The 13,187-nt window shown below is 39.7% G+C and overlaps 1 protein-coding gene across 3 annotated transcripts in view; it reads left to right on the plus strand.

The window, feature by feature from the left end:
• RFX7 (regulatory factor X7) overlaps positions 1-11,029 on the plus strand; it is a 117,177-nt gene extending 106,148 nt beyond the window's left edge. For all 3 annotated transcript variants that reach the window (XM_038418792.2, XM_043494231.1, XM_043494232.1), the window contains 2 exons: positions 2,161-2,456; positions 3,836-11,029. In XM_038418792.2, coding sequence (XP_038274720.1) covers positions 2,161-2,456; positions 3,836-7,147 — 3,608 coding nt within the window. In that variant the 3' untranslated portion in view covers positions 7,148-11,029. The remainder of the gene's footprint in view (positions 1-2,160; positions 2,457-3,835) is intronic.
• The last annotated feature ends 2,158 nt before the right edge of the window (positions 11,030-13,187 follow it).

Genomic DNA, 13,187 nt, shown 5'->3' on the forward strand with positions numbered 1-13,187 from the left:
ATAGCTCTAGATATTCTTGTTATCCATATAAATGTCCAGTCCCTTTATGAATCTTACTGAGTTTTTTGTCTCAAACATATCCTGTAGCCGTGAGTTCCAGTGCTTAATAACAAAAAGAAAAGGAGTACTTGTGGCACCTTAGAGACTAACAAATAACGTGATTATTTATGTAAAAAAAATTTTCCTCATGTTCCCTCATCATTTTCGGAGACTCCCTCTAGTCTTAAACTGCCCGTGATTATGAAGAGGAAATGAGAGAATACTTGTTTGGTGTGGAAGGTTTGAAGTAAATTGCTGAAGTACAAAAAGCTGTTCTTGAGTTATAAGGGAGAAATTATGATTTCTTATGCATCAAAACTTGTTCTCACTTTGTGTTTGTGTCTCAAAAACCATCTGGCCTGAGAAGTTCTCAATAGTTCTATTAAGTATCAGTGTAAACTTGTGCATGCTACCCAGGTAGCTCTCTTGGCTACAAAGAGAGCCTTTGGAATGTAAAAAAGGGTGGTTGACCACGATGATCATTTGTTTAAATAAATAAATAAATAAAATGGGAAAAATCACAGATTAATCTTCCTTCCCCGCTAAACTCTGGCTCATCCCCCTTCTCAGCCACTGGCATCTGTGGCTCATAATTTAGAGTTCCTAGCTCATAACTAGAGTTCCTACTCTGGATGGCCCTTATCTTTCCCTTGCCCATATCCAGGGCTGATACATGGCAGTGCAAATCTCCATCACCTTCATACTGCCCCTCAGATATGTGCTCTTAGCTTCAGCAGCGCTGCCAACAGTGCCACCACAAGAAACCATAAATGACCCTTCACTCAGTACTTCAGCCAAGGAAACTTCTTTCCATCCCTTCTAGATGAGATGGTAGTCCAAGGGAGTGAGTGGATCATTCTTGTGAGGGCTCATGAGGATACTACAGAAGTTCTCTCCCTCTGTGCTGTCCATAGAAATTGATAGCTCTCGCACACCTCTCTGTCCATGGTCTGGGAACCAGACCTCTTCCTCTTCCCTCTTTGGAACCAAACTACCTTTGCTTTATTTTTTTGCAGAGAACAGTTTGTCCATAGTGCAGATTCGAAAGAGAGCATGTTTGCGTGCATTCCCATAGTTGTTCTTCCCCTTCAACATTCAGCCCAGGTCACTCAAGATGCGGACAATTCAGTTCTTAAGTGAAAAAGGAATTGAGAGATGAAGGCTGTAACATGCTGCAGCATTCCTCATGTACAGCTTTAAAACACCTGTGATGTGGAAAGGAAACCGTGTTAGAACCCATTTACACAGGCATCATTTTAAGAACACGCTAGTCCTGGAACTGTTACTAAACTTTCTGAAGATCAAGGTTGTAACATGATTTGGTTACAGGTTAAAATGTGGATTAGTCCTGACTATATAGGTAAAAACAGTTGCCTGGAGGCTTTGCTGTTTGTCTCTGACTTTCAGGGACATTGTTTCCAGAGAGTATTTTTCTCAGTCTTCTGTATCTCCATCTCCCCTTCTGCATTCAATTGTCTTTTCCATTTTTCACCTTGTCCGTGTTGTGTCTCCCACCCTTCCGTGCACTAGTAGCATTATTAAGCAATTCTAGCGTTAACTATTACAAGCTAATATCACTGCCACACTTGTATTGCAACTGGTGTTCAACACTGTATACTGCTGGACTCTCCCCAGACTGTCCAAGGGGATTTAAATGCTGTATAATCTGTTCAGCATATCTTGTCCATGGCACAACCTTGTGTTTTGGAATGTGTAATTTTTAAAAATGATATAAAAATTAACAACAAAAAACAGATTGAAGATGCTTAAAAAGTATATTCACTGCCATCTACTGACAGTTATGCAAAGGACACACTGTCAGTATTGTGTTAACTTGGATACTGACAAATTGGGATTTCTAGAAACAAAATGCCGATGCAAAATATTTGAGCAACAACATAAGCATATCCAGCTTGCCCAGCACCGAGGGGGTTTATCATCAGTGTTATAAATAAATTTAATCAGTAAATAACTAGTCCAAGTACAAAACCCCTCATGAATATTTTCATTGTGTCTGTGTGCGTGAGCACACATGCGCACATGTTGCCAGGTATTTATTTAGATCTAGAAATATCACACAACATACATGGTGTAAATCACTTTTGTTCTTTTCGCTTTCAGGAATAAAAGGGATCCCTCAACCCTCTGCTTTTATACCCACGGCTGAAAGTAATTCTTTTCAGCCTCAAGTGACAACTCTCCCATCACCAGTTGATGCCAAGCAGCAGCTACAGCGTAAGATCCAGAAGAAGCAACAGGAACAGAAACTGCAGTCTCCTTTGCCAGGAGAGTCTCCAGCAAAGAAAACAGAAGGAGCTACAGCCAATGGAGTAACAAGTATTTCTAATGGAAGTCCTGCAATCTTGTCTCCTCAACCTATTGGTATCGTAGTGGCAGCTGTACCCAGCCCCATACCGGTAATGTGCTCCAACAGTTTTCAACCCAGACAACCTTATAAAACTGTTTTTCTCTATTTTATATTTATTCTGGAAATATTTAAGCAAATAGAAAGTTATCACAGACTAACGGCTTCCTCTTGCTATATGAATGTTGAGAAATAGATTCAGTGACCCTTCTTTTCTTGTTCCAGGGACTTTTCTATTGTTCCAAATAAGTGACAAAGCCAGAAATGTAATAATTTTGTCTGATGGATGTGAATGTGTTAGAATGACGCTTACACAGCATGGGCCATATTCATCTTTGGTGTAAATCAGTGACAGTGGTACTTAAACCAGGAATAATTTGGATTTTAAATGGGAATCATATCTTTAGGGCAAAATTTACCTGAGTTCTGAAGTTTGCACAAGACCCCATGCATTGTTTAAGCCCTTCATATGGTATGTAAATATGGCTTCATTAGTTCAGAGGGCTTTGTATTGGCATCAGTTTAACCTTTATTTGAATATCTATACTGTAGTACAGACTTGTTTGTTTTGGCTGAACAAAACCTGATTTTTGGCTTTATTGTATATTTTGATAGCTAAGCCAGTTTCTGCCTGAATAATGTTTGGTTTGTGTTTTATTCACTGGTAGAAGTTTAAAAATTAATGTTTGAAGATGTCCTCTCCTCTGTATCTATCTTCAGTCAACACTCCAATGTCCTGCATCTGAATCATAGAAATGTAGGGCTGGAAGGGACCTGGACATGTCAATGAATGCCTCTTCGTTCTGCAAAAATGCACTTAAAATAGGGCCTTGATTTTATGAGAATCAAGCCCCAAGTATCTAGTGCAGATTTTAGTTATCTGGATTATTATTATTTGTATTACTGTAGTGCCTAGGAGCCTAGTCATGGACCAGGGTCCCTTTGGGTTAGGCAACAAGGATTATTTGTTCTGTTCTGATTTTTTGCTGGCCTTAGTACTCAACTGTATTGTCTTTCATCCTTTCCCCAGGAGCTTGGGGAAGAGGTGAGCCTAGGGATAGTGAAGCCTTGTTGCTTTGTCATTATACTTGTTCTCGTGATCTGATGTATAAGTTGTGGGGCAGTTGACCATTGAGGTGGAAGAGCAGCTTTACTATATGTTTTGAGTATTTACTGTGACGGTCTGCAAGGAGGCTATATCTCTTTGGGATTGTCCATGATGGTGGTGATGTGAGTGTTTGTATTCTGGAAGAGCAACTAGAGTGTAGGATGGGTGCCTGTTTGCAGTTTTATATATAAATAACAGTGCAGCATCCTTTTAATCCTTAGAATGTGGCACTCTTACTCCCCATTAATCTAACTCTATCCATTAGATTATGTAGGGCATGCATACTTTTGTTTAAATTGACTGTCCTTTTTCTCCACATACAGGTACCGAGGACCAGACAGCTGGTGACATCTCCAAGTCCGATGGGCTCCTCTGATGGCAAGGTTCTTCCGCTCAATGTTCAGGTGGTCACTCAGCACATGCAGTCAGTCAAGCAGTCACCAAAGACTCCTCAGAATGTTCCAGCCAGTCCAGTTGGTGACCGTTCCGCCCGGCATCGTTACCCACAGATCTTACCTAAGCCAGCAAACACCAGTGCTCTCACCATCCGCTCGCCTACTACTGTGCTTTTCACCAGTAGCCCAATCAAGACAGTTGTGCCAGCTCCCCATGTAAATTCCTTAAACGTGGTAAAAATGACAGCAATATCTCTTGCCCCTAGCAATAGTAGTGTACCCGTGAAACACACTACTTCATTGAACAGCAGTACAGGAGCAATGGAAGAATCGAGGACTGTTCCGCAGATTAAAAATGGGTCTGTTGTTTCACTTCAGTCTCCAGGATCCAAGACAAGCAGTGTTGTAGCTACACCTGCAGTTGAGATCAAAATGGAACCAGAAGCATTACTGGATGAGAACCCAATACAGTGCCAAGAGAATTCTGATGTGTCTAAAACTATAAAAGGGGCACCAGGCCTGCCTACTGCTCAAAGGAATCATTTTGAGGGAACAACCTTGAAAGGTTCAACTGAGAACGTCAGTGAAGTGAAAACAGTTAAGGGCTGTGATCAGAGACCTGAAGGAGCAAGGACCAAATATAAAGCTCGACCTAAAGAAATCATACCAGTTTCTTCAGCAGGCAATAATCAAAGCACTCTTACTTTCTCAGTTGCCACTCAAAACTTCTCCAACACCAGCATCAGTTCACCTCCTAGTAGTGATTCTACTATTAAAGATAAAACATGCACTAAAAGTCCAAGGAAGCGACTACCTTCTACGCTTCAGGAGTCCCAGGTACCACCTGTAAAGAAACCACTAGTGGGGCAGCTTTCAGCAGGTAGCATGGAAGGTCAAAAAGGAAGCAGTGTTAAGAAGGTTCAGAAGGTTGTATCGTTAGCTAGAAATGACAGTGCTAGAGCACTTGCCCAAGTTCCTAGCAAGGTCACTATAAAAGTAAATTCTACAGCTTCAACACACTTAGTGACAAACTGTCCATTGAATTCCAACGTTATAAATACCAGTGATTCCACTTTGGGACAGCAGCTCACAGCCTCATCTCCAGATATAAAAGTAAAATTGGAAGGAAATTTGTTTATCTTAGAAAATGATTCAAAATCTGATGGCAGCTTTAATCCAAATGCATGGCAGCATATCACTAAAACTTCTGACTTTACATCTGTGAACGCTGAACAGCAGCAAGATATCAGTGTTATGACTATTGCAGGACAGTCTGGCTCTAATGATTTACAGGAATCTGTATGGGAGCCAGTGCACTGTGAAGGAATACAACAGGATACATACAGCCAGCAGTTACAGAGCCAGATCCAAGAATCAGCTTTGGGTCAAATACAAGCACAGTCCTCAAATCAGTTACCGTTACCTCTGCAGTCTGAATTAAAAGAATTCGAACATACAGTCCCTCAATCAAATGAAAACTTCTTTTCATTTGATGATGACCTTACACAGGACAGCATTGTGGAGGAACTGGTGCTCATGGAGGAGCAAATGTCAATGAACAGTTCTCATCCTTATGGTAGTTGTCTGGGAATGGCACTGCAGAATCAGACAGCAGCTCAAGGAGCTCCAATGTCATCTCATCCAAGCAATACACACTTCTACCATTCAATCCACAACAATGGCACTCCAATTCACACTCCCACACCTACCCCGACTCCCACACCTACTCCGACTCCGACCCCAACACCCACGTCAGAAATGATTGCTGGATCTCAGAGTGTGTCACGAGAGAGCCCATGCTCACGACTGGCTCAGACTACTCCTGTAGACAGTGCTCTGGGAAGTAGCCGGCATACACCCATTGGCACACCACATTCAAACTGCAGCAGCAGTGTCCCTCCTAGTCCTGTGGAATGCAGAAATCCTTTTGCATTTACTCCAATAAGCTCCAGTATGGCATATCATGATGCCAGCATTGTCTCGAGTAGCCCTGTGAAACCAATGCAGCGACCTATGGCTACTCACCCTGATAAAACCAAACTTGAGTGGATGAATAACGGGTACAGTGGAGTCACTAATTCATCAGTTTCAAATCATGGCATTCTTCCAAGCTATCAGGAGCTAGTGGAAGACCGTTTCAGGAAACCTCATGCTTTTGCAGTTCCTGGCCAGTCATATCAGTCTCAGTCCCGGCACCATGATACTCACTTTGGTCGTGTGACTCCTGTTTCACCGGTATCACATCAGGGAGCCTCTATAAATAGCACCAACAAGCAGGAAGGCTTTGCTGTTCCTGCCCCTCTTGACAACAAAGGAACAAGTTCCTCTCTCAATAACAGTTTCAGATGCCGGAGTGTAAGCCCTGCTGTCCATCGCCAACGTAATCTTAGTGGAAGCACTGTCTATCCAGTTTCTAATATACCACGCTCTAACTTGACCCCTTTCGGAAGTCCAGTGACACCTGAAGTTCACAATGTGTTCACAAATATTCATGCAGACACTAGTGCCAATAATATAGCTCAAAGGAGTCAGTCAGTCCCTTTGACTGTCATGATGCAGACAGCCTTCCCGTCTCTTCAGAAACAAACAAACACTAAAAAAATAACAAATGTGTTGTTAAGCAAACTTGATTCTGATAGCGATGATGCAGTGAGAGGTTTGGGAATGAACAACATGCCTTCAAATTACACAGCGAGGATGAATCTCACTCAGATTTTAGAAACATCCACCACTTTTCCTAGTGCCAACCCACAAAATATGATCAATTCCAGCACTTCAGTTTATGAATTCCAAACACCAAGTTACCTCACAAAAAACAGCAGCACCGATCAGATCAGTTTTTCTTCTGGAGATAACCAAGCACAATCAGAAATTGGAGAACAGCAATTAGATTTCAGCAGCACTGTAAAAGACTTTTTAGGGGAGGACAATCTGCAAACCAACCAGCAGCTGGTGAATCAGGTGGTGTCAGATCTCAGTAACGTTGCATCTGTCTTTTCCAGCGACATCAGGTTGTCTTCCGACCTCTCAGGCAGCATTAATGATCTGAATACTTTAGATACAAATCTACTGTTTGATCCAGGTCGTCAGCAGGGACAAGACGACGATGCTACACTGGAGGAATTAAAGAACGACCCCTTGTTTCAACAAATCTGCAATGAATCCATTAACTCAATGACTACATCAGGTTTTGAGTGGATGGAGAGTAAGGACCATCCTGCTGTTGAAATGTTGGGTTAAATTTGTTTAATAATATGTATGTAGCACACTGTATCTGAAAGACAGACGTATTGTATTTGTCTTAATGGAAGTGCCTCCTGCAGCAGAAACACTTGCTAAGAATTGTGGCATTTTTAAAAAAGAGTTTGCTGTACAAGTTGCTTATTCTTTAGCTGGGAATAGGCAGTCTTTTCAATTTTAAATAAATTTCTGAAGGCTATTGAAGAGCCAGTATTAGAATTTAAATTTTATAGGGTTCCCACTTAATAGCATTTCTTATTGTAGCAAAAATATATATACATAGTGATTGAAAACCAGCATTCTCAACTTCAGGAGAGGTGTTGGGAGGGTTTTAAATCCAACTTACTTGTTACTAGAGATTCAGTATTTAGTATTGCCTGCTACTTCTGAGGAGGTGTTTGATATTGGCCTGTGTTATTCAAGTCAGACATGTGTGGGACCTGTAGACAAGTAGCTGGTTGATGAAAGGGAGGGGTTACAGCTTGATGAAGCACATACAAGTGGTGTTGTGTCATTGAGCATTACCCACAGCTGCAGTACTATGGTGAATCGTGAGGAATGTGTGTGACACCATTTACATCTATGATGAAGAGCTAAGATGGGAGAAAATAATGGGAACGATCAAGGAAAGAGAAAAATGCACTAAAATTTTATTTTAAATATATATATTTAGTGTTTTTATCCATAGATATCCATGACCTCACCTTAATGTTATTTTAGTTTTCACTTTAAATGTTGGATTTTAATATGAGTTTAAAATGCATGATAAAAGATTCTGAGCACTGAGGCTTAATAAAAGTAGACATATGTATATTAGAAAATGATAGTTACTGTTTTATTATTTATCAGAATTAGAGAAGGTGACATGACATTTGTTTTCTTTTTTCATTAGAATGGCTGCATGAGCTTCTTAAAATATTACTATGTTTAAGATTTGTTATTAAACCCATCTGTTCTAACCTAATGGGGGGGGTAGAGGAAGGTGTTTTTCCTCTGTATTTTTCAGTAGGCTGCCCCTTTCTGTGCCTTCTGAAAATAAAGAAGATGATAAAAATGTTCTGATATTGGCTGACAACTATTAAAAATAACTTCTATAGAGCCATAATGTTACCAGGCACTTTACAAACATGCAGCAAGACACATGAAGTCCTTGGGTAAAATTTTCAAAAGTGCTTATGTCCCATTTTTAAAACTGTCTTAGGTACTAAGGATTCTAAATCTCATTGACAGATTTAGGCTCCTAAGTCATTTAGGTGCTTTAGAAAAATTTAACCCTTGTCATTTAAAGCAAAAGAAGAATTTGAGTATTGTAAAAATCTCTAATGATGAATAGAGAAAGGAACTTAACCAGCCGAGGCCCTAATGCTACAAAGGGGATCTTCACAGGCAAACTCTGACTCCCATGTGGAGTGTCACAGATTCCAGGCAGGCAAATCACTTTGTAGTATTGTTCCTGGGGCTTTGTAAGGGGTTTGTTATTTCTCCTATGGACTGATGACATCAGTAGAACTTAAAGCAGGGTGTCACATTAGAAGGTTGTGAGGTCATCAACTCATGTAGGAGAGAGGCAGAATGCCACCATCTACATTTGGCAAATGAGGACGAGAGGACCAGATTTTCAGCTCCTGAAATGTATTTTGTCAATTTCTTGGTTCTTGAAATGTGTTTTGGTAATTTCTTGCATTTCTGCTAATGATCTGAAATCTTCAGTATTTGATTTTGACAGCATTCATTTTCATGGTGCTGCTGCACTAGCACTCCAGATGCTAGTACATCATTGCTTCTCCTGGTCCCTGGGATAAAAGCACTGAAGTAAGGCAGCCCCCAGCACATGAGCTCGTCTGATGAAGGACAAACAGTTGTGCCATACTGCAGCACCTGATTCCACCGGCCGCAGACCATAGAGAGAGTTCATGCCCCTCCTCAGGCAGACTCCTTTTGTTTTCTTAAGAGAGGCTTGCAAATTTTTTCAAGTTTGTGGGTGAGATATTATTATATGGAAAGCTTTGGGTTTGATTACTTCCATGTTCTGTTGATTTCTACCAATAAATACACATTAGAGCCATTTCCCTTTTTGAAAGAAGTTGCCCAAGGTGGATCTTGAACTGATGACTTTTGAGATGCTCAGCGCCTCGCAGATCTAATCCTGTATCAGGTGCCAGCACCACTGTGCATATGGTAACCCTGCACTTCCAGCAGGCCTAACATGGGGGGATGACAAGGGAAGGCACATACATGAGGGAGCATCTGCACTGGTATTATGGTGTTCTATGTATGTGCATGGCGTTCTTCCCTTGCCTTTGTGCTGCTAGCACTGCACAATAGCTCAATATAACTAGTCCCCTCCAAATTTTTGTGTTTTAAGAATATTTCTCAGCAAAGCTAAAGTAAATTTAAAAACTGGCTTTTTCTAAATTATGCAGCCATCACCGAAGGTTTTTAAATGCAAATGCTACATGGGGGCCTAGCAGAAAGTTTTCCTTTAACTTAATTAGCAGGCAAATAGGAATACTATTTAATCAGTGGATTTAAGGCAAATGTGTGTTTTAATTCAATAAGGATTCATTAAATTACCAGGCTTAGGGGTAAAACATTTTCACTTCAATAAATGGTGCTAGGCTAGCTCACAGCTTTGTACATTGGTATGTATTAGTTTATTGGTGTTCATGTGTTTGCTGTTATAATTAATAATCTGTTAGATCCCTGTTCTTAGTGCTAGTTACTTCTTTACTGTACATTGAGACAGAGCACTACTGCACACCAAAGTATGCAATACCCAAAGGAAAACTCTGTGATTCTAACTAATGGAAGCCTGTCTGTGTCAGATACTCCAAAAATAATAATTTGAGACAGTTCTGACCCCTTGTTTACATTACTGGCTTCCTACTATGAGAAAATAATGAAATTATTTTGATAGCATATTTTGCTAAAGTATAAAGACTAGTGAATTTGTACCCCATGTACAGTATTGCAGCAAACACTTTAAATTTGGTTGGTTAGTCCAGCAAACTTTCTGGGGTTCATATATTGCACTAAATTTCTGTTGAACCTGTGGCAGGCACGTTCCTTAGGATAAATGCAACCAATACGGCCCACAGATAAAAACTTTTTAATGTGTTTCATTATTAAAAGGCAAAATGTCATAAAAATGACAGATGAAGTTGTCTTATGTAGCAATGTGCATTGATCTCAATGAGATATTTCTATTTCTTATTCTCTTACGTGAGAATATTACAGCAGGAAGAAATTAAGTTTAGTTTGCTTCACCATGTTAATACATGATCACAAGACGTGCATGAGTGTTATTGACTTATCTTGTACAGTACTAGGTATATTCCTGTAACCACTTTATTTTTTTTATTCTTTTGCTGTATTGAAACTGGTTCCGTGTTAACCAGGCAAGCATAGTTATTCACAAGTAATTTACTTTTTTATGTTTACTAAATTAGCTTAGTTATTGTTGAATATGTTCCTTTCTTGGATTATTTTTTATTGTTCTGGTGTTGAAAAACATTTTTGTACCATTTTATCATGATAAGAATTCATGAAGTAAAGAATTTGCAAATAATTGCAATAAGCACTGACTTCTGAACTGAAAAGAAGGAAAGCATTTCTTGTGCAGTGCATCTGAGGTTCATATAATAGTCTTGTACTATACTGTGCTTTCTTTACTGCACCATAAGGAAAGAAATATCCCTGTTCTACATTTTCATTTAGTGCAGGAAATCCGATTCCCCACCCCCAGTGTTTTGTTGTCTGTTGTACTGCTGAAACTACAGTAGTTGAATATTGCAGTAGCATTTCAGTTATTTTTTTTATTGAAAGTGCTCAAAAATTGTTTTTTAAATGTTTTCAAAAACAATAAAAACATTTTGTATTAAACTGTCTTGTTGACTGTTTTCTTAGCAATCATATGGGAATGTACATTGATGTTGGCAAAATAAGGACCTTTCTGATTTGTATAAAGCAGGTCACTAAACTATCCAGTCACATCTTAAAGCCCTGATCCTGCAAAGATTTATAGTTTACAGTCTTACCTTTTAACACATGAATTGTCCCAATGAGATCAATGAGACTAGCTCATGTGCTTAAAATTAAGCATATGCCTAAATCTTTGCAGGATCGGGACCTTAATTTGCACTGTGAGTTCTCTTGAATGCGACAGAACAATAAATACCATAGAACTTTTTTTTAAGCATTTTGCTCCATGTTACATATCCAATACAGATGCTAAACCAGAGGAATGGAAGGCAGTAAATGTTGCTGTATTTTTAAAAGACACTGAGAAGATCCAGAGAATTAAAGACCAGGCAAACCTTAATCTGAACCTGGTGAATGGGTTGAAGTTGAAATGTTCAAATAAATCTAACTACCGTGGCTCCTGAAAGGGAAGAACATGTCAGTAAAATAGTGAATAAAGAACAGGAATTCAGTTAGACTTTTAAAAGGCAGTTGACAAAGTTCCGAAGAGGTTACTAAAGAAACTAAATAGTCAAGGTGTGAGAGAGAGAGTACTGTCATGGATTAGAAACTTGCTAAACCAGAAAACAAAGAGCAGGAATATATGATCAGTTTTCATCATGTCAGAAAGTTAACAGTGGAGTGCAACTAGGTTATATACTGGGTCCAATGGAGTTCAGTGTATGAATGCTCTGAAAAAGGAGGCAAGCAGTGAGATGGCAAAATCTGATGAGGACAAATCTAGATCATTTTGCATTAAGATTTGAGAAGATTGTGAGAAATGTCAGGGACTTGAGTAAAATAGGTGAATGGGCAACACAAAGAAAGATGAAATTCAATGTCAACAAATGCAAAGTGCCTATGGAAAAAGACCTGGGCATCATCGAGAACAGCTCATTGAAGATCTCTTCTCGATGTACTGCAACAGTAAAAAATGAAAAATAAAATATTAGGATGTACAAGGAATGGAATGGAGAATAATACTGGGAATTATAGTGCCATTCTAGAAAACAGTGGTTTGCACTCATCTGGAATAATATTCATGTCTGGTCACTCCATATAAGAAAAGATAAAACAGAAGTGATATTAAAAACATGGAAAGACCGAAAAAGACTGGGACCTTTGAAGATGAATAAGAAGAGACATAACAGTAATCAAAATAAGGAATGGTGTAGAGAAGGTAGAGGGGAATCTCCTATTCACCCCTTCTCATAGTGCAAGAATAAGGGGACTTTCATTAAAATTGAAGGGGGGGATTCAAAATTAATAAAAGGGAAATATTATTTCACAGACTCTGTAACTCATTGCCACATAGTACTGAAGCCAAGAGCTTAGCAGGCTTCAAAAAGAAGTTTCACGTGTATATGAATAATAAGAATATTCAGCATAAACATTAAGCAATAGCTTTGGAAAGGATATAAACCTACAACCTTTGGGGCATAAGCTAACCTCTAACTTGGTTTAGTAGGAAGTTTTGCTGGGGGCAGGTTATCTGTCTCACACCTACCTACAACAGGGTTTCTTCCACCGAAGAAGCTGAAGCTTGCCACTTTCAGAAAGAAGACTGGACTAGCTGGGCCCCTGTTCTGATCCAGCATGGTAATTCCTGTGTTCCTAAATGAGAAACATGGCTTGACAGGATACTAGATGTATTAAGGGGATTGGTTTTCAAGGTGGGCCCCCCCCCAATTTTATATTTTTGCAGGTATGTATATATTTCAAAGTACCTCTCAGATTGCTAACTACCAGCTTTCATTAGATATCCTACAAGGTAGAGTTTGCATCATTCACCCAAGACTTGGCTACCATAAATTCCCACCCTACGACCCTTTCGTCCCCAACTTTAGCTCTATATTCTAGAGACATTCCCACCTACTTTATGTTGAGAGGGTAGCATTTGGGGGCTTGTCTTCACTGCAGAGTTAACTTGGTCTCTTGCTTGGGTGTTGTCCCTGACTGGCTCCCATCCACACACACAAACCTCTGACCCAAGTGTGTTCATGCTTTACACCTATGCGAGCTGTCTTGTCCTGGAGTACTGCTTACATTTGGGCTGGTAACTGATCCACTTTGCACTGTG

Source organism: Dermochelys coriacea, chromosome 10, assembly GCF_009764565.3.
Source record: "Dermochelys coriacea isolate rDerCor1 chromosome 10, rDerCor1.pri.v4, whole genome shotgun sequence".
Lineage (NCBI taxonomy): Eukaryota > Metazoa > Chordata > Testudines > Dermochelyidae > Dermochelys > Dermochelys coriacea.